At 39.2% G+C, this 27122-nt stretch overlaps 1 protein-coding gene across 2 annotated transcripts; it reads left to right on the top strand.

Moving 5' to 3' along the window:
• The first annotated feature begins 203 nt into the window (after window positions 1-203).
• Window positions 204-18364, top strand: LOC111217775 (protein shisa-9B-like). Of its 2 annotated transcripts, none has more exons than XM_022739771.1 (4): window positions 204-857; window positions 3016-3122; window positions 12203-12343; window positions 15172-18364. In XM_022739771.1, exons 1-4 carry the CDS (start codon window positions 349-351, stop codon window positions 15549-15551), a joined length of 1137 nt encoding a protein of 378 aa, XP_022595492.1. In that variant the 5' UTR covers window positions 204-348; the 3' UTR covers window positions 15552-18364. The 2 variants fall into 2 exon arrangements, with proteins under 2 accessions (XP_022595492.1, XP_022595491.1); XM_022739770.1 differs by having other exon boundaries at window positions 15169-18364.
• Window positions 18365-27122: the final 8758 nt, after the last annotated feature.

Genomic DNA, 27122 nt, shown 5'->3' with positions numbered 1-27122 from the left:
CTCTGTCTGTGACTGGCTCTGTGGAGGGAAGCAGCCTCAGAGGTGTCTGTGACACCCTTCAGCACAGCTAAGGGCACCGCTTCAGTGATGCTACCACTCTCCAACTATTTACAGTAGTTTGCCCTTTGGAAAGTGTCTGAACTGCCACTGCACAATAATTGTAATATTTATTTATTTTTTTTTTGTCCAAGGAAAGAAAAGTACGCGGCTGATCTGTGCTTTTACGCATGGAAGTTGGAATCAGCCTCATTACCTTTACGCATGGCTGTGTCTCGTCTCTTCGGAAGATGCTGCCGGGCTTATGAGAGCGTGTCAGGGCGTCAAGAGCGGGGTAAAAAGTGAGCAACGATGCGGGGCACTGAGCTGCTGCTCGGTTACTTTCTGGTGAAAGTTATGGTGTGCGACGCGGAGGGCGAGCCGGGTCAGACCGTCGACGACTTCATAATAGTAACCGGGTTCAACGACTCAAAAGAAGGGGAGAGCAGAGTCACGGAGAACCCGCACATGGAGGACAAGTGCCGCGGCTACTACGACGTGATGGGCCAGTGGGACCCGCCGTTCGTGTGCAGGACGGGCAGCTACCTGTATTGCTGCGGCACCTGTGGCTTCCGGTTCTGCTGCGCGTTTAAAAGCTCCAGGCTGGACCAGACCACCTGTAAGAACTACGACACCCCGCCGTGGATGATGACAGGCAAACCCCCGCCGAAAGTGGACGTGGCGCTGGACACCGCGAAGGATAAAACGAACCTCATTGTGTATGTCATATGCGGGGTCGTGGCCATAATGGCACTGATAGGAATTTTCACCAAGCTCGGTTTGGAAAAGACGCACCGGCCGCACAGAGAGAACATGTCGAGGTAGGTTCTAATTGGTTTTTCATTGACAATTACTTTAGAGTGTGACGGAGAAGATTTATCCGTGTGGAACAAGATACTGTAATAATTTCATCAGCACCAAGTCACAAAGCAACAAGTTATTTTGTAAATAAAACTGTGTAAGTTCAGCTGCACTTTACTACATTTTCAAAAGTGATCTCCTCTATGGGATTTTGAATAGGGGAGAAGGGATTCAGTGGGACCATGGAGTTTAACCATCAGTTTCCTCTTAGAGACGTGTTTAATGAAACTCGGCCTGCTCAGTGTCAGTGCAACAGTAAATCACACGCACATTTTTGTCAAGGTCACTGACAAAAGTGTATTTCTGATGTTCATTGCATTGTCCTTGACTTGCAGCTTTACTCTGAAACTGACAATTGTCAGTGATGTTGTGAAATGTGCTACAAATGTTAAATGTGTCCCTGCTCAAGGTAAAACTTCTTTTTGTTTTAAATTTAACCCAATAGATGGTCAACATGGTTATCACAAAAAATGGCTTAAATAAAAAAAAAAAAGCGCATGTCAAATTATTTTCAGCATGTTACAATTAAAACAAAGCACATGGTCACTTCTGTATTTTTTTTTAATCCAAATTATTAACTATCTGCAAGATGTACATGTACAGCGTACTTTTGTCATATGTACAACAATCAAGTTGAAGGCTGGTTGGTGGTGTATGTCAAACACACACACACACACACATACTCTCCATCATTCTCAAACACACTTCACACATACACACCAAGAGGCTTATTAAGCTCTTGCGGCCCACTCAGGAGAGTGAAAAAAGTCCGCACTGAGGAGACACTGTGTTGTCTCTGTGCAGGCCAGTACAGGTTGTACTCTTGTACACTGCCATTCGGATTAGTTGGATTCTGAAGGAGCTTAGGATTTTTATTACAGGCAATGTTACTCGAGTCTGAGCGGACACCTGTGATAAAGTAAGTACAAAATACCTGGGAGGTGCTGAACTCACACCATGATGATGAAATAGATGTGTGTGCACCACAAATACCTCATAATATATATATTATTGTATGTACCCTAAAAATGAAAGGAAAACTGTGGCCGTTCGATCACTGCTTGACAATGGTGAACATTTTTTAACTGCGGATAGTTTTCTGTATATTTACGCACCAGGCGACAAGTTTGAGAGAGATTGATTTCAGAAAAACCATGGTGGTTTCTGTGATTTGAAAGAATATCTTAACACCAGTTGAAAGTCTTGTTTTTGATGACCTCACCTTCCCACAGTGCGGTAAACGTGTACTCAGGGTTTTGGTCGATACACTCAGACATGACAGTTGGGTGAGTGTAGTCACAGGTGTGATGAGGCACACGTTTGATCAGCCCCGCCACACCCGACACTGACGCTAAATGTAGGCAGATCTGCCTGACTTGAAACTTTAGAGCAGCATTAATGAGGAGTGCTACTAAGGGTCGGGTTATGCTCGATCACAACTGGCTCAGGCAACGTGTTGTCAGGCCATGTTGTGAATCAAACACTTGTTGTGAACGGCCACACGGGATGGTGGTGTGAAAAGCTGATCTGACTTGGTTGTTCACAAGAAAATGGTTGTGTCAAGAGCTAGAGAGAGAAGTTCAAACCCTGGCTGGGTAATCACAACATGAAGTGGGTATGAATGTTGTAAAATGCGGATGTGTGTGTGTGTGTGTGTGTGTGTGTGTGTGTGTGTGGTGATTCCGAAGCAATTCGACAACATCAGACAAGTAGTTTGGACAGGGTTTATCGGCAGCTCATGCTTGTGAAGACAGTTGTGTCTTCTGTGGGTCTGAGGGGAGCTTTGTCAAGTTTGAGAAAAATAACCCTGATGACGTCATGGTGATGTCATCAGGGTTATGACTGATTGTCATGCGACTCTGACGCCAGAGACACCACGTTGTGTGCTACCAACAGTCAAACTTGTTCTCTGTTTACCATAAATGCTCTCTTTAACCTCAACCAATCAGATTTAGTTTGGTGGAACAGGCCGATAAAAAAAATGCTCATCTTTACATTATAATTTGTCATTTAGAAGAACTTGGTATAAAGACTGGCGGGCACTGCCGGCCTGCACAGAATCCGTAGTTGTCATTTACTGAAAATTACCCTCTCTGAGATTTTTCTTCGTCTTTCCAGGGCTCTCGCACACGTGATCCGCCACCCAGCGACAGAGCATACGGACGACATTGGACTTGGCCAACACTATGAGAACATACAAACCAGAGTCACAGTTAACAGCCTCCGTAAGTACTGTGACGTCAGCAGCACACAGCAAACCACACACCTACACACACACACATTCGCATGACTGAGCGGTTTGTTTAAACACCTCGTCTACACCTGTATATCTATTCGCTGTAGCAGCTTTTTTAAAATATAAATATAAACCTAATATTATCCCTACATATCTGCTTGCCTATCCTGAAATAGCTCTGGAACCGGAAGTGGTGGAAGGAAAAAAAAAAAAAAAAAAGATCCATCCAAAATCCTGCGGGCTGGTGAAGCAATTAGTCATGCCCTCAGCAATCACTTAACATACACACTAATTACCACCGGCAACCTAGCTAACAAGCTTTCTCTCTTAGCCACTACTTATACACATTATATCGCACCCTCGTTCTCTCAGTCATCAGCACCGACGCCTACACACACCCACACGGACACACACAGACAGAGCAGAGTTCTCATTAAAGCTAACCTGCTTACTGGCTTGACAGCTACAGTCAATTAAGATCTCTCTGCCTCTCTCCCGCATTTCACATTAAAAAAAAAGGTTAAACAGTCAAGCAGCATTTTTGTGATTATACTCTTCATTTATAGAAAAAAAAAAAATATTTGGCTTAACTGAGGTTAGAAGGTTTTTTTTTTCTCATGACTAATCCAAATTTTAAATACAAACTTAAATGGCAAAAAAAAAGTCTCCCTTTACAGATTAAGTCCAATGTCATGATGTATTTAGTGAAATAATTACACCTCACATCCCCTACAGTAAAGGTTAGAAGGAATGAATAAAATAATTAATCGAGCCAGGTTATGTGTTAGTGCTGCAGTTACAGTATAAAACGAATCACCGAATGAAGCAAAGAGAAATAAATAAGTGACAATCGTCCTTCAAGCAGATGCTTCTCAAGATGTTTCACGAGAGGCGGATGCAGACAAATATCGGGGATTATGTTGTGCTACGGACGGCCAGAAGTTTGTTCTCATTACAGGCGCAGAGTGCAGCAGGTGATTTCACTGATTAGTTTGGACGGTTTGATAATAAGTGAAAACACCTGGTGTAATCTGTGGTTGGAATGAACACCAGCCTGTTCTTGGCACACACAGCAGATGATTACCTTATCTCACATTATCTCATAGCCAGGTTTTGGTTACTACAGATGTTTAAGCATGTTAAATACTTGGTCCATGTCGGTAATGAATCCTAAAAGACGACAAAGAAAGTTACAGATGAATTATTCTCCAACCCAAGCTGCTGAGTCAAACATCATCCACAAGGTTTAAATGCAAAAATAGATGAAAGTTACAAGCACCAATCATCTAAAACCCTAAAATGCCCCCAAACAATAAGTCTTGATGAGCAAAATACTGGAGTAACAATACAGGCAATGTAAATTCTTTCACTTGGTCATAGAAATGTTATGGAGTCAGACATCTCAGGAAACCTGCGTTGACAGTTTTCTATGTGCTGTTTAACTTGTTGCTCAGTATGGGCTTTCAACATGGCCACATGCCACAAGGGCATTGTGCTTCATGTCACCTTGAAAATTTGTATTTGCATTTCCATAGTAATTGCTATAAATGTTTCTGGAGTGAGAAATTCAATTAATCTAAAAACAAAAGTAACCTCAAAAAATGGAAAGGTATTCTTTCATAGGTAGGAAAGGTATTCTATTTTAAGAGCTAGATATCTATCCTTTTTTTTTTTTTTTTTGCTAAAAACCAGCTGAGGTGAGGTGTCAGCACTGACATGATAATAATTAATCATTCTAAAATCAGAGCGCTCCCTTTCTTACCTTGCGCCCTCACAGAATAATTATCAGTTCATTAAAAACCAGCCAACACATTGACAGGTAGGACTGAATGTGAGGAAAAATATACAGCTTCCTCTAGTGCGGTGTACAGTATTATACTTCTTCATCAATTTTAGTATGACACACTACAAGATAATTCAAGAAGACAATGCACTGATGAATTTACTTGCTAACTGCACATGAGGAAAATATTTTTTTTTTCACTGTTGTTCTGCCTGTATGGTGTGAAGATCAATACTTTGGGGGGCAGTGCTTGTATACAGCTTTCAGAAAACAGTATCTGTGCTAAACATGTTGTGTGTGGTGAGCACACTTACATTACACAAACTGTGCGTGGACACAGTGAGAAACTTGTGTTCTCATTTAAAATCCCATTTTCCCTGCTGCTATTCCCAAGAGTAAATGAAAGAAAATGACCAATCATGTGAGGTAACACAATATTGTACAACAAGTGCAGTCACTACACCTATTTAAAGGTTATGCCACCTTTGAAAGTAAAAATTGATCTGATTTGAAAATGTGCAAGTTCTCTCACATCACCTGCTTCCTCCAGTGAGTCAGAAAATAACACTACACCTGGGGATAACTGTTTATCAAGTTTCAATTCGAGCCTGTAATAATCTGGAAAATTACCACAAACGACTGGAAGCTTCTTCTTCAGTCAACAGCAATGTAAAGACAATCTTTGCATCCTTGCAATTATAAATACACAGCATACTAGTTTACATATTTGCAAAGAAATGTCACATTTACTACTTAGAACAAATTTGAAAAAACATATACTGTAAGAAATCTCCTGATTAAAATACACGTATTTGACTATTTAACAAAGGCACATGGATTCACCTCAACCATATAGTGTAGATTCTTAGGTGTATTACAGGGGTAAGAGTCGCCCGTCAGAAGATTACTTCTGTATGATGAATGTCTCCCAGATGATGGGTTTAGTTTAGCTTTCTTTTTAATTTTGTGACCTTGGACATGGAGATCCAGGGCACAGTGTGCTGGCTCCTGTATCTTACAGGGAGGTAAGGGAATTATTCTGTGTAACTGAGCTGGCAACAGCACATGGATGGCCGTTGTTTTCTTGACAGCAATCCTTGCAAGGGTGCAAGAGGTGAGGTAATTTTTTTTTTTTTTGCTGCATGAATCCGTCCTGCACTTGTCCTCTCCAGCTGTGCTTTCTAGTGGCATGTGTGACTATGCCACAGCTATAATAGTCACTGTATATTACAGATACTAGTGCAAAGCAGTGATTGAAACGCTCCAGAGGGAGCCCCTGTTCCTCATCTGTTGCCTGTCAAAGATAACAAAAATCTGTTAGACTGGGCTATGAGCTCTCATTCTCCTCAAGACACCAGTAATACAGATTTTGCGAGCTGGGTTTCTTTGGCTACCAGCACTATCATGTTCATGTCCTGCTGGCCATGTGCGTACATGGGGCAATTGTGAGTGTGGCCTCTTTTTACTCCAGGCAGTCAGCCAGAGAGAACAAAGTCTCCGCTCACTGCCAACACTCCACTGGTGCATGACAGTCCATTTCCTCACTGCCAGATAGAAATGTATTTCAGCTGCATTACCTCTGACAGCAGCTGAGAAATCGCTACCAAGTGCAGAGTCTACCTATGGTTCTATTTTCCATCTGCCATATACTGCACTTTGAACTGTATACTGAAGCCTCAAACCGTTAAGGAGGTAATTACAAACTCGCAATACAGATCTTAAAAATATTTGGATGGAGACACATGAGTTGTTTTCTCGTATTAGTTTGTGAAATGAGAACGTGGCTATGGGACAGTTTGTTTATCTTAAATTTTCACCATATTAACAACTTACAACACAGATACAGTGGGGCCATTAGCCAGTGGAACATGTCACTATAATCTTGAAGGAATGTAAAAAATGTGAGCTGAAGAAAACCCCGACTGTTTCCTGAGTGATCGAATAAAAATATAGCAGATTTCAGGTGAACACTCAGAGAAACCAAATCCTGCAAGGTTTGATGGTGGGTCGAGGTGGGCTTGGACTGGGGTGTGGCTGAGAGCGGTGACTGCTTTGTTGTGACATCACAAAGTTACAGAAGTCCTGACGGCTTGTTAAGACACAGTTTCTGAATACAGGCTTTCACATTATTAATATAGAACCTAAACCTGCTTTATAATAAAAAAAGATGGAAATCTACCTTTATACAATATGGACCCTTAATGGTTCTGAACTGCAATTTCCCTCTTTCTCTACATTTTGAATAGTGCATTTCCTGTCTTTACTCTTAAATCCGACTGATGAACTTGATTTTATTGTAATAGTGGGAAAAATTGCTTTTTACACCATCCTCACTGCCACATCCCAAAGCTCTGCATAACTAACAAAAATTAAAAGTAATTTAGATAGATTTGTTCCAAAGCAACGTATGCTACGTCACAAAGGTTCTGAAACTACAATCAACTAGAAACCAAAGTTTGAGGTTTTAGGATTTAGGGTGTTATGAGTCAGGGTTATATCAGTCAAGCTGATCTAATCTGAACTGCTCTGAAGGGAAGGCCAAGTGATGGATAATGAGAGATACTGATACTGAGACATTTTGATGTAATGTATTAATGTGACAGAAGTTAGTTAAATATGTATTTTTACTTTGACTTTCAAACAGTGGTGTGATAAATGTAGCTTTGCACCATATTAGATTTCTTTCTTCTTACTGTCTTATTATTACTAGTATCAGAATTTTTATCAGGCCACTGGCATCAATACAGCTGAATTTTTATCTTAGATACTTAACATACTTTGGCCTAATATGTTCAATACCCTTTGGGATAATAAATATCTGCCACTGGTCAGGAAATTTGTTCGGTTTTTACAAGAATTAACCGAGAATAATGAGATGCTGTATGAAGTTGTTGATTCTACAGAAACAAAGCATTAGTTTTCTTAACTTTTAAAAGTACTCTTCATTGTTCTCTATCAGATATATTTCAGTTTCTTAAATCTTCTCGCCCCTCCCAAGCTATGAGTTATGTTTTGGTTCGTCCAATGTAAACATAACTGACACACATACGTGCATACTTGTTTTTATTAAAACTACATCATTTAAAACAGCATGAATAACTCCATTTAACTTACTCTAAACTCTGTCGTCTTGCTGATAAAAGAAAAAGAACTCAATAATAATTATGTTAAGTCCTCAGCTAAAAAATCTTGGCGTCATTTTTCATCATGACTTGCATTTCGAACCACAGCTGAAGAAAGTTGCTCAGTCATGTTTTTATCATTTGAGAAATATAGCCAAGGTTAAGTCTTTCATTTCAGCCACAGATCTGGAGAAACCCATCCACGCTTTTATTTCCTCCCGCCTCGACTGCTGCAACTCCCTATATACCTGTCTCAGTCAGAAATCAATTCACCGCCTACAGTTAGTTCAAAATGCTGCAGGTCGGCTCCTAACTCAGTCCAAAAAATGTGTTCACATCACCCCTGTTTTTTTTGCATCCTTGCATTGGCTGCCTGTTTATTTCAGGATTGATTTTAAAGTTCTCTTACTTACTTCTAAGGCCAGGCTTGGGCTGGCCCCTCCCTATATTTCTGAGCTTTTATCCCCCTATGAGCCAGGACGCAGTCTGAGATCCTCGGGTAGTGCATTGCTGGATATTCCAAGGTCCAGGCTGAAAACCAAAGGAGACTGGGCCTGTACTCTCTGGGCACCTAGACTAGTCTAACAACCTGTCAGAGGAGATCAGACTTGCAGAGTCATATCCCCGTTTTATTTAATTTCTCATGATATATTTTTTGTTTGTATGTTTATTTTAATTATACTTTGATCTGGTTTATATTGACTGTTATGAAAAACGCTATTTATTATTACAAAGTCTTCTTCTTCTCTTCTTACCGATGATCAAGCTGACAATGAAGTGTAACTTAGCTCAACTCTAAATTAGTGATGTAGACATAATTCTGGATGTTAGGAGTTTCAGAAGTCTGACACAAATGGCCGGATATTGACTCGAAGAGAATAGAATATTTTCATCACTGACTTGAAAGTAGGCTGCCTGTAAATAAGAGCGCCCTTCTCCTTGTACCATTTATTTCAGGGCATACAGCTCCCAAAATACTCTCTTAAATCTTTTATGAGTTCCAGGGAGGTGTCTGTGTCTGGAGTGTTAACTCGCTTATTTCCCGCAACAACCATGGAGTCTTTAACCTTACAAGTCTTCAGAAGTGGCCTACTTTCTCCCAGCAGCTGACATGAAAGCTGTGACTTTGACAACAGTACAAGCACAAATGAAACTCAGTCAACATAAAGTCAGACGAACATTAAAGAGGGAGATAAACAACTGTGTACATCAGCACATCAGCTTAAATTGAGTTTGGCATCCTCAAAATAGCAAAGTTGCACCAGATGTTCAGAAAAGCACTGCCACTAGTTATTAGCTGCAGTGAAATCTATTCCCATCTTGGACTTTAGTGTCTATATTTCTAGAGGACATTTGAGATACCGGAGACATCCAGACAGCTTGAAAAATTAATGTTTTTGATAAATACTGGGATACAAAACAGTTTTGCCAAAGCCCTCTGTGTATATTGATAAATATTTACTTCCGTTGGCTTCTGCCTTTAAGGGGATACCCTGACTCCGACCTTGACTGGAGCATCAGATAAGCGCAACAGTCAGGTTAGACTGCTCAGGTAGTGTAGATTACAGAGTAGCTGCTGAGTGGGTGGCTCAGCTAAGGAAGACATCAAAATAGTTCTCCATGGTTGAATGAGCTTATCTGATACAAAACTCCACGGGACTAAATTTGATCTAAGTCTTTTTCTTGTTTGTGTTGTTTTTAACAGACATGTGTACCTCAGACTTCAGACTGTGGTTAAATAACTTTAAAAGGAGATAAATTCAGTGGGAGGCAGAAGATCTCATTTGACTTTCAGCTAAAACAAGATCAGACTGAGTGAGAGCCTGTGTGCGTGGCCCACTTGCAATGAAAGGTATGAAACTGAAACAGGTCAACAAGCTCAGAAGGAAACCAAGGTAACACAGAAAGAGTAGATTTAATTCAGAAATTAACTTTCAGGTCTTGGAGGATTTGATTCTTTTTGTTTGTAACACAGCCAAATGTCATCAGGCCACAGCTATGACACAACATGTAAAAAACATTAATATGACACGGTCAGCATCTATCCTGCTGCTCACATTAAAAAACTTAATGAACCAGTTTCTTTTGGAGAGTTAAAAGGATTTAATGAGGCTTTATGAACACCACTTCATCACTGATATTAATAAGGTAGGCTATCTGTACATGTGAAAGTGCTATGCTGTATTTCTTAACGACTACAGTTTTTTAATAAGGCTTTCAACAAAACTGGATAACACGGGAGCTTGTTATAAAGAAATCCATATCGTAAGGAGAACACAGTGGCACCATCAATCTTTTGCAACCTCAAGTGACCTCCAAATCTGATCTTCCTCATTACACCGCCCACGTGTCCAGGTATGGTGAAGTGAAAGAACTGTCGAAGCTGTCCTCTGCATCATTTCATGAGGCAGCATTGATAATTTGAGACTTTCCAAATTAATTAGCACAGTAATAAAATTTCTTGCTGACCAGTAGGGAATAAGAGCCTAATTAACCCATTTTCTGTATTAATGATCTGTTTTTATCAGACACGTTCTAGAACAAGGACTAGAGGACTCCCCACATTTGAAAGTTTGTAAACTTTAACCATTAACAACGGCGGTGAGAGGTTGATGCCAGTGGTGAGGACAGTGGGTTGACACCGGCACCTCCAATGAACCACGTGTCCTTTAAAAGGAAGATAAAAAATTCACAACCTCATGACATTGAAAATGACAATCAGTGTGATTCTGTGACAGGAACAGCCCCAAGCTCCCAGTTTTTATTGAAACCTCAGCAGTTCAAGTCCAGTCAAGTCAAGTCCTGGATAACATTAAATGATAGAAAGGTGAGCTGTAAACTGCTTAAGGTGAAAAAAAAACAAAAACAAAACAAGTCTAGGTCACCAAAAACTGAATAAAATGTTTAATAGAAAACAGGCCTTTTTCAGGGATTAGGAAATGAATGGAATGGAAGTAAATGAGGCCTTGAAAGTTATTGCAAACCTACAGGTGCCCCAAGAAACCAACAAACCTTCTGTCTGCACAAAGACAGAGTTGGAACAAACTGTGTTACTACACCCTCTGATGCATTATTGGGACAATACTATACTGCAGGAAGTAGTGCTGTGTACACACACACACACACACACACACACACACACACACACACACACACACACACACACACACACACGGAACAACTTGAGCGGAGAAACATCGCAAGTACAGTAAGGGCACGAGGGGTCACTGGATGGTTTGATGCGTATGAAAATGATGTGAACCATATGCAACGGCCTTCACAGCCACTAGATCTTAACCCTGTTGAACACCTATGGGAGAATTTGGGTCAACGCGTTAGACGGCGCTCTCCATCACCATCATCAAAACACCAGATGAGGGAATATCTTTTGAAAGAATGGTGTTCAACCCTCCAGAGACTTCAAGGAGCATTGAAGCTGTTCTGGTGGCAAGTGGTGGCCCAAGACCTTTTCTAAGGCAATTCCTTTCGTTTGACACCTGTCTGTGTGTGTGTATATATACATATATATATACATATATATACATATATATATATATATATATATATATATATATAGCACATGAAGTAGCCTTCAAACTGCTGCCTGTGAATTGGTACGTTCCACTAATCTCCTCCGATCTAAACGCGGAGAAGACACTCTGAACATCTGTTTGCTCTGTCATGCCAGTAGGCAGGGGGCCAGTCTATTTGCTGTGCACCCCTTAATTTACCAGATGTCTACTGTAGGATTAGCGCAGTTTTACAAAGAGCAGTCATGACTCTCCAGCTGGGTCCCCACAAAAAGCCTACTTAAAGGAAAGTGACACCATCAAGTTAGAGGGACCGTTATTGTATATTCACATGCATCCATCAAGCAGGTTTATATGCTGGGAATTCAACATTGTGCAATAGTCGCTTAGAGGAAACCAAGACAGTTTAAATAAATCATAAAATAAATAATAAATAGATAATAAAATAATGACAATATTATAATAAAACATTATAATACATATGCTACTAATAATAGGGATTTTGTTGCTGCAAAGTGTTGCTGGTGTAGTTAACTTTTTTGATCTCCAAAATGTCAATTGCTCATTCACATACTTGCACTTAACAACAGTGTCTGAATTTATGCATTAATGACTTGTGTTTTCCCTCTTTTAGATAGCAACCAGATGAACAACGTGGTTCAAACTTCAACTTTAATAACTCAGCCTTACCCGGCTGTGGGACAGATCACCAGCCCTTACGAACAACAGAAGCCTGTCAAGGATCTCAACAAGTACGCCACGCTCAAGGCCGTGGGTAAGAAGCTGTTCACAGTGAGCCGTAATGATGAGAAAGCGGTTTGCATTTATCATTTGATCTGATTAGGTAGCTCATTACATCCTCTATGAATAAAACTTGCATAATTAATCAGGGTTTTCCCTGCCTCAAATAAAGAGGGTCAAGGTTTAATTGAGTGAAGTGGAAACAATACAATCTGTAATCATGGGGACAGGTTTAAAGGTTTATGAGGCAGAAAATTCATCTGCAGTGCTTCATGAAATATTTTTTTTGGGATCCCAGTAGGATGAAATGTGTTTAATTTAGTGTTAAACATGGCTTGTCTCAACAGAAAACAAAAACGTGTTATTAAAATTTTCTGCCAGCTGCTGTTGTTAGTAAACTGCCACCCCTCTCTTTGTAGTAAGCAAAAATGATATGGCTCTGACAGTTGTTCACTCTTTTATTTCTTTCTGCTTCAGATACAGAAAGGTTCCTGTATAATCACCACACGTTGATAGAAATGAAAATGGTCTTTTTCTTTAAATAGAAACCTAGCTGGTTTGAATCTCTTCTGTCTGGCTGACAGAAATCCTTGTCAGTTAATCCATAGTCCATCAATGCCAACAGAGAGGGGAACTGAAAGTTTATTTTTAGAGGCAAGTTTGTTGTTCTTCTCATGTGCTAATTTTGGAAAGTCTGCAGCCAGTCAGTGCCTGGACAAGCAGCATTTCAAACAAGAAATAACAGCAAATACCAAAATAGTACAACTGAGCAAGATTGGTGCTGTGATTTTCTTTTAATGTCTTTTAGATTTTTAAGTCTTGAAAAAAATGTTTAGTGTCAAAGTATGTAAATAAAAATACCTCAGGACAAATCAGTTGGCATGCTACTGATATTTAAAAGTGGATGACAGTAAAGTGAATTCTCCATCACACTAGCCAAATAAAAATAAACAGATTCATGCATATCCAGTAATTTACTACTTAAATCAACCAAACACACATATATATATATATATATATATATATATATATATGAGTTTCTTAGCAATATTCAAAGTTGACTTGATTAATGAAGAGAATTCAGTCATAAGTAATGAAGTCATTGATTTCTCACTATTTTTCATATTAGATTCCTGCTGCAAAATGTTAATTCTGTTTTGACCAACAGTCATCTGCCTGTTCTCTTAATGTGAGCAGATAAAAAATAATCCCAATAACTAAGAGAAATGAGCAGCATCAAAGCGTGCAGTGAAAGTATTTGTGGATCAGTATTTGATGCTATTCAGCAGAGTGAAACAGGAGTCTTTTTATAGAGTCTACTTGAATCAATTAGCTGTGTTTGACAGACCTGGCCAGAGAAGGGATGACAGCTATCAGCATGCGTCTAGTAGGTCCAATCGCATAAAACAGCTCGCTCTCTTTGTGATTCACTCGAGCAGCTGAAGCTTCTCCATTGCTAATCCACTGAAGTGCTGTCAAACAAACTGATCATTAGGGAAAATAAAAATAGAGCAAATCTTAGCTAATGAGACTGGGGACAGGAGACAATCAGGAGCGATCAAAACACAAATGAGTTGGGGCGCGGCGATGGGAAGCAACTATACTGTACACTGTGAGTCATGTGAGCCTCTCCGGCCCTAATATACTGTACGTGTTAATCCACCTGCACTGATGGAGGGGTTATACCGAAGTGGCTCTTGCTCATCACCACATCACTTGTCTCTACCGTGAAGTGTGATCCAGAGCACAGACACAGGTTATCTGGGAGACATTTCATTAAAAACATCTGAAATGTTAGTGTCGGGTGACGAAGGCTAACGCTGAAGTGTGCACTCAGGCTCAATTAGTGCTGAAGTGAACGCTGTTTTCGCACATGGTCTCAACGATATAGCATCACACCACAATGGCTATAAGGAGCAAGTTACAGCAGATGATTATGGCAAGAAAAATGTCAAAAGACAAGATATACTGTGCTGTGGTCTACTGGCACGTCTCACATGTCGAAACCTTACTGAGTTCCTAGTGTTGTACTAAAATATTTTGATGTATAGGAATATCAACAAAGATTTAGTGGAATCTGAGTCTAATTAATAACTGAACAAACACACACACACACACACACACACACACACACACACACACACACACACACACACACACACACACACACACTGTATTTACTATGGTTTAATTGGCTGGCAGGGAGGCATAATGTGAAAATATTTGAATATTTGTGAAAAACATTTACTGTCTATGCAGCTACTTATTAGTAAGTAGTAAACACTGTTAGCACTCTACAATGCATTATTATGTATTAAACAATCACCATCAGTTCACAATGAATAACTGGTATTTTACTGTAAGTTCACTGAATTTGTAATTTCACTAACATTTATATTTCATTCATGGGTAAATATTGGCTTTAATTACCATTGACATTTCCTATCCATTTAAAGCATTATAATATATATATTATATTAATATTCATTTAATGTACCAGGTTTGGCAAGTTATATCTCGTGCACAACTTTTTAGTTTTGCAATTTTTTGCTTAAATGCAATTAACTATTGTAATGAAAATGACGGGAATATAATGGTAAAACCAACAGTGGTTTAAACAGCAAATTTGTGTGACTTCATGGACCTGGAATGTAGGTGTACACAGTACATTTCTATTTTAATTAAGTTCCTATGATGATACCTGAGAATTATGCTAAGTTACTTGACTCTTCCTCTCTCTTTGTTTTGTTAGCCAGTTCTTAGCTGCCTGTCTCTGCACTCAGCATTGAGTAATGACTAATGATGGAAAAAAACAAGACAAACAAAAAACATCATGTTGTCTATTTGTGTATTTGTTAGCAGAGAAAGCCAACGACAGCTTCTACAGCAACCGTCGGCAAGTGATCGAGATGACAACCAAGGGCAGCCTTCCCATGGAAGCTGTGGATATGGAGCCAGAGCCGAGTAATCCCTACAGCCCACCAAGACAGCTGTCTACAAAGCAGAATGGACACAAGTACAAAAGCCCCAAGAGTCACAGCTCCCAGACGCTCTGCTACGGCTCCAGCTCTGCTGCCAGCCCGGGGGTGCTAAGGTCCTGGGAGAGCAAGGAGACGTCGGGACCCCGACAGAGCTACGGCCCAAAGAAACTCTGCATCGTAGAGAAGGAGCTGCACACCACTCGCTACATGCTCCCACAACCGTACTTTGTCACCAACAGCAAGACAGAAGTGACAGTATGAGGGATTGTCTAAACACAGGGCTTAAAAGGAGCCTGCATTTAAGATGCTGACTGAGGGTTCTCTCTCCAAGAAAGCAGCACAGACTCCTGTAAGTGCAGTTGTGCATGTAATGGGCAGCATTTAAGATGCCACCTGAAGGTGAAGTGTGCTGGAACAGGAAACGGTATCAATCACCGTGGCCTCAGGAAGGCACGGTGGTGAATATATTGTCATCAATATTCATATAATCCAAGTGCTAAAACAAAACACAAAGCTAAATAAATCATATATATCAATGATGGGACATGTGACACATACAGGACAGCTGTCAATATTCACTACATCATATCAAAAGACCTGCAAATTAGAGCATCTAATGTAACTTTTATTAAATCAACGGTGTCTAAATGAGAAAATCTTTCTTATTTACTGTATTTAATCAAGGTTGAGTCGTCTAAGGTTAATTGGGTTTTGATGAAATGCTTTATTGGACAGTTTATAGATGCTGTTTGAAAAAGGTTGGCACTGCTTACATGACAAGGAGGAGAAATTATTGCACTACTCCAATAAGTGTAGTGTTTTCGGCTTGCCTGTCTGAGGCTGATAAATTTGAGCAAATTACCTGAATAAATTGAACCAGTCCAAAATTCTCATTATTTTATTTATTTGAAATGAAAGGATCCATTATAGTTTTCAGCATGTTACACTAGTGACTGTTAATGAGTAAGAAGTTATAGTCACAGTTATATGAGGATAACTAACAATTTTGGGAGATCAAAGGGAATTTTTTGATTTTTTTTTTTTTTTTTAACTTCATTGTCCTCTAGAATTGAATCACACCCTAAGCTGTACCCTGCTCTCAATATGAGCCCTCCAAAAGATTGATTATGTTTGTGTTTTCTTTAAAAGCCAATAAATCATGCCCAATTTAGACGGCCATGACCATCACTAACTTAAGTAAGAACTGTTTTGATTTAAGAAAAAGACTTTGAGATATAAAATTGTCCAAAAGTAAGTTATTCAGGTTCATTTCCAAAATGCTGTACATTCATTCTGGGGACAAATCATAAGCTAACTTTATATCAGTCAGTATTTCTAAAATGTAGACAGTTGAGTCTGTGACAGCGTTACCTGTTGACTTAAATCACTTAAGATCCATTTAAATTTTGTGAATGTAGTGTCACTTTAGATGTCTCATTTTACAGGAAAACTGCATTCAAACCAAGTCACTGCCAACAGACATCCTACTGATACATATTTCTATGATAACTAGGAGAAGTAGCTGCAGATTGTTGAACCAGTGTTGTATTGGTGTAATAGTGCCTCTCATCAGTACCAGCATGTGTGTGATTATCCTAGAATATACTGTAGATGAAGCCCCAGGATTAGAACGCCGATTGGTCTTGTTCTTAGCCATCAATCATGGCCCCAACAAACGTCATTTTCGGTGTGAAGATGGTGGCTCAGAGTTTGCATCAGTGTGTGTAATTTGAGTGATTTTAATCCCAAATCTCACATTTAATGAATGTTTCTGGACTGAATAGCCTAAATGCTAGCGGCAATAGTTATTAAATCCATTGTTGGACGCAAAGTAGTTTTTTTTTTTTGTCTGTTACTACACAGTCCTCTAAATACATCCAGACAATTTGTTGGATGATGAACCTACTACAATATTTACCTGCTATTTTGGTTAACTATATTAAAAAGCTTTGGTTGAACCACAGTGAATTTAATTTTAAAAAATTGGTACTTTTATCCCAGCTGATAACTGAGACCTCACTAAAACAACACACCAGGACACTGGAATTCATGCCACACTTGGCAAAAACTTTTTAGTAACCAGGGTTTTCAGGAGCAGCTGGTCATGTGTCGCACTGATTTCCCAGCCAAACAATATAAAAGGATGCTCGCGCCTGCCTGCAAGTCTTACTCATGCGGTTGATTATTTCAAGCAGCGGAGGACAAGGCTACACTCATAGCTGAGTGGGAAGTGGCAATTGCTAGTATAAAGGTGTATTCAAGTCTTCTCAAGTCCAATTCCTACAAAAGAAAAAACATAACAAGGGCAGAAATCTTGCAGACTGTTGTCTTTGGGTAGCTGTTACAACTGTATGCACTATACTATATACAAAATATGTATATCTGGTGCACCAAACTGTCCTTTCACAATAATCATAAACTGTTTCAGTGTTTATTTCACAGTTATATGAAATCTGTTATTCAAACTATCCGAACACAACTGAGACTTTTTTTTATTTATGCAAACAATATTGTATAGTCACTTATCACTTGTTTTGTGAATGCAAATCGTTTTACTGAAATCACTATAAATAAGCTACAATACACCATATTTACACATGGAAGATCTAGTGAAATAATAATGTGTATAATATGTGTTTGCATTACAACATCCAGTAATGAGAAGGCAGCAGCAATGTTATATTTTGGTAAAGTTTAAAGGAAAGCCCCTATGATCACAGGTCTGATACAGTTCACTATGAAGGCTACCTATTCTTTGTATCACTGTTGGCTCACTATCTGATTACCTAATTGCTCTAATGAATGTTATTATGTGTCTTTGTGTACGTTACAAATTTACTTTGGTTTAAGATCCCCTGTTGAATATATTTACAAGCTCTGTGACTGACATTTCACATCCTCCATTTATGCTGGAAAATTACTGAGCTGCACATTTATATGTTTTCCACATGTTGTTTGTGCCGTAAAAATATAATCCCCATGTTGCAAGTGTCCTGCAAAAACCTTGAATCTCTACAATGTCACATTTGTCATACTGAACTATATGAAATTACAATTAAACCAGTGAGTCAGTTTCATTGTGGTATTTTGAAATAGTTTCAGTGCAGTCTGGAAAAGTCCAAGGTTCATGAAACATTTTCTTAATGTGGAAAACCTCGATGGCTGCCTCTCACGGTGATACAAGGTTTCTGTAAGATAGTGCATGCCAACGATTTCAACCTATTTTCCTGTGTTAGAAACCATCCAAGTGTAGTCCACCTTGAACAAAGCAAATGATTATTGGCAATGAGCAGCCGTAGCACAGTGTTTGTGGACTTCATTAAACAATCCAACTAATAGGTAAAAAAAAAAATGTCAGTAAAGCTACTACAGCTTTATGTGTTTAGTCATTGGTTTATATGGTTTATTTATTCATTTATTTGTTAAATGAAACAAGAAACATGGCTGATGATAAGAACATGCACGTAATTACAAAAGCAAAGAAAGGCATTTCTACAGAGGTAAGTTGTCTGTAACATTTTTGGGGCTTAATAGAGCTTCTTTGTTCTTCTTCCTTTCTAAACTAAGATTGTAGCTGGTTCTACTGGCTGCCCCCTCAACACCACACCAGATGGTATCATAACAACACGGTAGAGTGCAGCCAGAGGACCTCTTCCATACAATATACTACAGTTTATGGGACTTTTTGTTTTAGTGTGATTCAGCTATAAAAAAGTGAAGTGTCATTAAACTGTCTACATTAAAATTACTGTCTATTTTTAAAGACTTTTTTTAAAGCCACATCCTTATTTGTCCATCAGATTTATGATTATATCACTTGACCTCGTTCATTTGGGGGTTTTAATTCCTGTGAAACTATATACATACATATTCTGGATGCATATTTTTTTAAGGATGTTTATTATGTGTCATTCATCAAGTAAAGATGGAAAAAAAACTGTACAATAGCTCAAGTTGTACAGGTTTACAGGTGCATTAACACATTGACAATAGCCAAATACAGCCTCACGTTCATACTCATCTAGTCCAAGCATCAGGAGCTATGCACATTGATTTCCTCATTGTAGCCTGACTACAGATATACCACCGAGAGGCATTTCTTGAAGGGGCTGCCACTCTTATGTGAAACGCTCAATACATGCTTATCTGTCAAGGCCTGGATAAATAAAGGAGCTGTATCGATTTGGCCAAGCGCTAATGCCTCGTGGAGTTAGTTTAACTCCATGGAGAGTCAAAGGTTTGTCTCTTGTGGATAAGTGGACTGAATGATTGAATAAAAGAACAACAGCAGAGGAACAGCACAATAACAAAAGAGACCAAAGCAGAAAATGAAAGGAGGAGGATTTTATAAGTTTTTCTTATTGGAAACAAAGGTTTTGCTCTGTTTTTGTGTTTAGGGGGTGGGGGTGGGGTAACACAATAGGATTTAGGAACATTATTGAAATACTTCAACCACAGAATTCGACGTGTTACACTGGAAAAGTATCACTTCTCTTGACTTTAAAAAAAACAAACTTGCACATACCCATAATTTCACAACCAATTCACTTCATCCTTTGCAGCCAAACATAAACTTACTTATGTACTTTTACACTTGTTTCAATCCATGTTGGACCTGCTACTGCAGATCAGTCCTGTTTACAGCCGCTTTCTATCAGAACTTCTGTTTTAACATGCCTCTGGGAACACTGTCATTTTCTTGAAAACGCCAGGAGACATTCTTGTTAATTAGCAAACGATGTTTCCTACTGCCAGGGTGGATCCCTCTGGAAATTAAATCAGCACAATAACCTAATTCAGTCAGACAAAGAGGTAAAACCATGTCCTGGTGTAAATCTTGATCCTACAGCAATGACATAAAAAAAAAAAATGCTGCATGATTTTTTAATGCTGGATTGTACTTTTCACATGAACTAACAAACAGCCAATGGGGGAAAATAAGTTCAAATAAATGAGATTTTGGATTTATACACTGAGAAAATGCACTGGAGTAAATAATGAAGAGTGCCACAGTTTTTGTATCAGAGAGTCCTCTGGGAGCGGACACGTTCATGGTAGCCCACGTTCTCTGCCACTGCATACGTTTATTGTTTTTCTTACATAAAACCTTCTGTAATGTGTTGGGACAGATTGTTCAGCTTTTTGTACAAACTTTGCCAAAAGTAGTTAAAAATGTGTGTTGCCACATTTTAGCAGTCATGGTGAAAGACTGGTCTTTCATTAACAGCCTGTAATCCAAAGATTGATCATTTCTGTTTTAGCCGTTCCAAAAGAAGTCCTGGTAAAGTTTATCTCTGGTGGCGTTTCCTTATTTCTTTTTAATCATTTTCATCATTCATCACATGTTTCCTCCTTCAAAATAAAGCAATGAATGAATAAATAAAGCTAATTTGACATGAGAGTTGAGTTATCAGGTCAACTTGTGTGTAAGGTTTAAATAAGTCCTTTCAGACACATCAGACCACCCGTACGTCTAAACTAAGACTGCAACCCTTGCTTGCACCACTACATCCAGTAACAGGCTAATGGAGCAGCTAACTCTGCTGGTTTGAAACAGACCGTCTCTGTTTCCACAGCTACAAACAAGGACAGATTTTTAGGAATAAGATTATACCAAATGTAAGTTTTACACACCTTAATAAATGACTTAGTCCTGACTGCAGAATCAGTCTCATTTCATCCTCAGATACTGTTTGGATGCATTTACAAACAAACATACAGTATATTTCTATAATGCACACAAACTCGACAAAGACGCACTAAGCCATGTGCTACTACAATGTAAATAGGAGCCCAGTGAGAAGCTTCGAATGACAAGCTGTCGAAATTTCTTAGTCCCTGACATGAGGAATCAGACTGTGACAGGCTGCAGTTCCGGCTTCTTAATGAGCTGCTGCTTATTAAAAAACAAGTAATGACTTTCCGACTAAATTTGAGTCATCTTCTGATATAATGAGGGACATTTCAGCATCTTACTGGCAAACTGCTGCTGTGGAGTTAAAGACCATCCTGAAAGCAGCAGCTTCAGTTGTACCCAAAGTTACATGTTATATTCGATGTCAGTGTTCATCTGTGAGCTGCGGCTCAGTTTCCACAGCTTCATGATTCAGTTGTTTGGAGTAGGATTTCTGAGGTGATTGGACCAGTATCATTTTCCTTTGCTGTCATTAAGACAAAAAAAAAAAAGGTGGAGTAAGTGGAGTGGAGGTCTAATGTCTGTGTTTGAAAGATTGCTGCTCTTCATACACTCTACCACTTGTAACTAGCAACATAATGAACACATGCTCTAATCTGCAAACACCGTGTTATACTGGTGCATCCTTTCTTGTGAAAACAAAAAAAAAATAATCACAAAGCAAAACTCTACAGGGAACAATGTTCATTTTGAAAGGGAGGGAAGACATCAGTTGTCATAATTTCCACTGTACTGCAGTCAAGCTAGATGGTTAATAAGGGAGAAATTCCTCTCACATAAATAGAGATCAGGGGGATAGAATAGACTGTCGATGCTCCAAATTAATCCACTCCACAAGCCATTGCAGTGTAACAAAGCCCAGATCATTGTGCCACTACAAAAGCAAGCGAAGCAGCTTGGAGCAAAATCTGAGAGTTTCTGAAAGGAGGCACACAGAGATTAGAAATATGGAGCTCCTCAGAGAGATGACTCCGCAGCAGACAAAGACACTGGGAAGTCTTTCCTCCTGCTCGAGGCAGGAAGAAAGGTCATCGTGTTATTTTGGGATAGGGACTGTTTTCGTGGGTTAAAAGTCTGTGATATGCTGATTACCCTCACACGATCAGTCACACTTTCATAAAGTTTGCAACAACTTGGACCAATATATTTTCAACACATCAGTATGATGCAATTCCCTTCCGCCACCAATCTGTGGTCATCGTATCCCTTCAAAGTGAAGTGTTGGTTCTACGGACGCAGATGACAGTGATGCCTCTCTAACAGGGATCACATATAGAAGAGGTCCACAGGGAATTCTTGACACTGAGTTCAAGGATAGTTTTGAAGAAAAACAGTGCTGCCTAGAACCAAGGAAAGTTTAGAACCAAGATTTTGTTTTAAGGAAAGATGAGACTGGTTTCAGTGTCAAATTGCAAACACCACTTTAAAATTACAATTATCACTCTAAGGCACATGATGTACGTATGTATGTATGTATGTATGTATGTATCTCCCTCTCCTTTTTTCTTGCCTTTTTAAAAAAAAAAACAAAACAAATGAATGCAGTTTTTCTCGTGTTTCTGTATATGCCCTCTGACAAACTCAAAGCATTAGCAGCTTTTATGCATACTGTAAGAGCTGAATGCTTTTCTTGCTTCCTGTAAAACCATCGAACTTTGTCCTGCAATTCAATAGATTGCTTGAAGGAAAAAAAAAAAAAAAAAACAACACTCTTGTTGTAAACAATGTAAATTACAGTGTAGAGAGTTCAACAGAGGCTGCTTGCTCTGTCAGTGGTGCCCTTACTTGTTTATGGCATTTGAACTAATGCATCAAATTAAGGTCACATCTGCTACTACAAGCTGAATCATTTGAAAGAGAAACAGTTTTCACAACCACAAGGTATTCTATTTGTCGTCATCTTCAAAATCAGTTTTACATCGGTGATTGTGAAGCTGATGACAGATACCTGAAGAGGAGTTTTGCTTTAAAAGACAGGTTTTGACAGCTATCTTTGATGAACTGAGTCATTTCAATCAGTCCTAAAAGCAAAGGACAAGCTTTTGCGCTTTGGCTGTGGGAGGTTATAAGGCCACTATCCTCCTTAGTAGGCACATTGTCTAAGTGTCTCAAATCCTTATTAAACAGCTCAGCGAGGCAGCAATTTTGCCAGGTGGGTCATGAGTCTGCAGTGACTATTTTATTTCCCAAATCTCCTCTCCAGTGTGGCTTTAGGTCCCACTATCAGACGTGATTAACATTTCAATTAAACTGAATGTACATCTCATTGCTAACATTGTAACACAAGTCTCCATCTGTCCCCTCAGAGGCTACTTGCCAGACATTGCACTCAAGGAGTTTATGATTAAGTACAGCTTCAGCAAGTAGGAATCTTGCAAAGATGGAAGATGAGTGTAAATGTAATGTAATTCTATAAACTGCTGCTCAGTGAGCATCGCTGAGGGGTACTCAGCAGCTGAGGCCTGAAAATGGAAAATAACTTAGATGAGTCAGATAGTGGCAATAGACATAGTGAAGACCAGAGTTTTCAGTTTGACAGTTAATCAAGAAATGTCATGCAGAGGGTTCGTGCTGGCAGAGAGTGAGCTGATGAAAAGTAAAAGCAGGTTTGGTTTAATAAAGCGCAGTGATTTTCAGATACTTAGTTGGAAACCTTTTAGGTCATAAGAAAATTACACTGGATCCCAAATTATTCTGGAAATCTCAGTGACTTAGAAAAGATAAAGGCAACAGTAGCAGGCTTTAGTGTTTTATTGGTTTATATGGTTTTCTCTGCAAACTTTTGATTTTATCATGATCAGTACAAAAAAAAAAAAAACTAAACTGAAAGAGACTCCCAGATGGACTAAAAATCTTTATGTAATTTATTCATTTGATTCTCTTGTCATTCACTGAAGGACAGTCACTCAAGTCACAGACGTGGATTATAATTTTCCTGCCACTCTGTGCTGGGAGACTGGCTGCACCTTTTCATCTCACTTCCTTCTTTCACATCCATTCCATCAGTGACCTCTCACCTTTGCTCTGCCAGCCTCCCAAAGGCCCTCTGAAGACCTGGTTTAGTAACAAAGTCACATCATACACTGACCAGTAGACCCAGGCTTGTATTTGTATAAGGCCTGATAAAAAGCATTTATAAAAACCTGGCTTTAACGCTCAATCCAAACACACTAATTACACTAGCCTCATCATGATTTACACATTTAGAGACGGCTATGAAACACTTTTATTCTAAACTCTTTGCTGCTACTTTAACATTTCTGGCCCTAACCACCATCAGAAATACTAGTCTTAAAAAAGCATAACAATACATGCAAGTGAAATATGTACAAGAGAAAATAATGCCCCAACAGGGGCAACAGGAGGGCAACTAAACTGTGAAAATGACTGGCCAAATGAAATGCAATAGAATGAAGCAGCCTCATAGCTCTCCAGAAGAACATAACAGTCGACAGTATTCAAATGGCAGAAACGGGACCAAGGTCTTCAGTCAAAATGAGCTCTTCTGCAGTGAAACTAGTTAATAATAGATTTATCCATCACCAGTAGCAGATTCTGATAAAGGGATGACCTGATGTGAAGAAAAGTAAATCTGACAAGAAGAATGTGTTGTTAGTAAACTTATGAGGTCTTTCTAACAATGGGATCGTCTTCCTTCAGACTTTATAGCATTTGTTCACTAGGAGTCCTCAAACTGTCTTTGTTTGGGGAGCTGTAGAAGATATTTTGTCATGCAGATCCATGGGAAAAAATCTGTTGCTTTGTTCAGCTGCCGAGGCTCAGTTATGAAAGATTCAGTGGTACATAATGGCCTCCCTGAAGTTTGCTCATGAGCCATTAGAAGTAAGTTCAACACCAAACAAGGACTCTGTCTTTACAATCAAACCTTGTCAAATTGATATCTGTGTGCTACAATCCCTGTCTAAGAAAAGGAACTATTAAAATATTCCCCACATCCCACAGGCACAGTGTTAGTTTTTATTATTGACCTACACTTCTATCCACATTTATTCACTCCACTACCGGAAATGTGGAACAGGAGCCCTGGGCTACAGGTTGATGACACGCAACCATTTTCATCACCTTGCAATGACACACATTTTTTTTGTTTTTACCTGTTTAGCATTGATGAACATGAAACAATTGGGTCAGTAACGGTTTTGAGGAATTGGGGTTGGTTTCCATGTAACATGAACTGCAACAAGTACTAGTGACCTGCAGATTGCCTGTGCATATATGTAGGATTTACATGTTGCCCTAATTGTTTTCCAAATCTTAAATTATTCCTCTAAATACATAAAAGATGAACAATAACTTTCACTGAGAAACAGAAAAAAGCTGGGAGAGTTTCTTGAAAATGCTGCTCAATCATCTGAGATTTTGATTGAATGGTGCTTTGTGCTTTGCAAAACTGCAACCCTGGATGTTGCTCTCAATAGTTAATGTCCTTCTCTAGCACAAGAGCAGTTTCTTGTTCAGTGTGGACAAAGTGGACAGTGGACAAGTTAGGCAGGAAACTGGCACTTAAGTCTAAATTCTCAGGTAGATGCAGACTAGTCCATTTTTCTAAAGGCTGCACCCACAGTATCATACTATTGTAGCTGTGAGTAAAAAGACATTTAAGACACGGAGATGTTTTTCAAGACTGCCTACTCACTGTCTGGGGATTGTAAGAAACAGACTGAAATCATGGCTGCTGTCAAGGACATTCTGTCATCCAGAAAAACATGTGACACTGAAATGTGAAGAGGTGTCAGAGAATCTCCAGGATCCGCTGATGTGTGAGTGTTCGTCAAGTCCACCGATCCGGTAGATGGTTGATGATTTCAAACTTTGCGTCATTTTTCCGTCATTCATATGTTTCCATCAGAAACTCATTTAAGGACATGGGTACAAAAGAGACACAGCTAACATATTTTAAGATAATATCAAGGATTTTTTGGGGTGTCACAAAGAAGATTATATCTTGGAGACATGAAGTCTAGAGAGACGAATATTTCACTCTTATCTGAACTGCTGTTGAGCGCTGATCCACACTCGTAGCTGTGTAACGGTAGAGCTTAGGTGTGATTTGTGGAGCTGTTTCCCGATACCAAAGACAGAGGTCTCCAAAGCTTCAAACATACACAATATGAACGGCTGGGAGACAAGCAGTGGCTCCTGGATTTTCTGTTCACTACTAACTGATACTCTGAATGAACTGAACGTATAGCTGCAATGAAAATAATCTAATAAGATCACATCTGTGGCTACTTTTCAATTGCAACTTGAACTGCAACTGCTGTCAACTAAGCTGCAGGAACCAGGATTTGCTCTACTTTCAAAACAAGCCTTCAACATGTCAGCATCATGGTAGACACTTCGCTGACTTCACATCAGCTGAGACTGTTGCTATGTATATGCATTTCCTTTTTTGCCCAAATATATAAAAAAAAAAGTGGATGACACTGTGACCAAAAATGGAGTCACTCTTTTCACCTGGAAAGACCTGCAGTGGAAAATAAAATTCTCAACCTTTCAAAATGACATTAAGGTGAAGTGCATGACATCTGAAAGGTATGCCTCGAGTTTCCTACACATTACTTGTAAACCCTTTTTTTGGGTCAACCTACGAGTGTGGGTCTGTGTTTTCTCACAGGAAGATAAAAAACAAAATACAACCAAAAAGCAGAGGTTAAGCACAGAATGAATAAACTACTAACTGGGTCCTTCAGTTGAAAGGTTTGTCATGCTACGGCCAGGTGACATATATAAATGAATGAATAAATGATTGAGAGATCTAAAAGAGGCTATGGATTTTCTGAGTTTCTCTTGGGATTCGTCAGCTGCTTTTCTTTCTTCCTCTGAATGGGATCCAGGTCTCCTCCATGATTCAAAGCCTGCCAGCTAATTCAGACAGACTTTGGTGTGTGTTTGAGTCTGTGAAGTATCTCTCACCTGTCCTCTTCCACGCCTTAGAAGCTGACATTGTCTGGGAGTATTCAAGGTTATTCTGTAAAAGTTTTATCAATGTTAGTGAATTTGCAGTGTATACTTTCACAGGAGGATAGAGAGAAAAAAAGAGTTTCAAATTAGGTAAATTTAAGTTAAATAAAGACAACAGCAATCAAACTGGCAGTTGCAATAGTTTACTACAG

The sequence above is a fragment of the Seriola dumerili genome, unplaced genomic scaffold (genome assembly GCF_002260705.1).
Source record: "Seriola dumerili isolate Sdu_G_001 unplaced genomic scaffold, Sdu_1.0 BDQW01000044.1, whole genome shotgun sequence".
Classification (NCBI taxonomy): Eukaryota; Metazoa; Chordata; class Actinopteri; order Carangiformes; family Carangidae; genus Seriola; species Seriola dumerili.
Note: the sequence above shows the minus strand (reverse complement) of the source record. Positions and strands in the feature narration are given on the sequence as shown.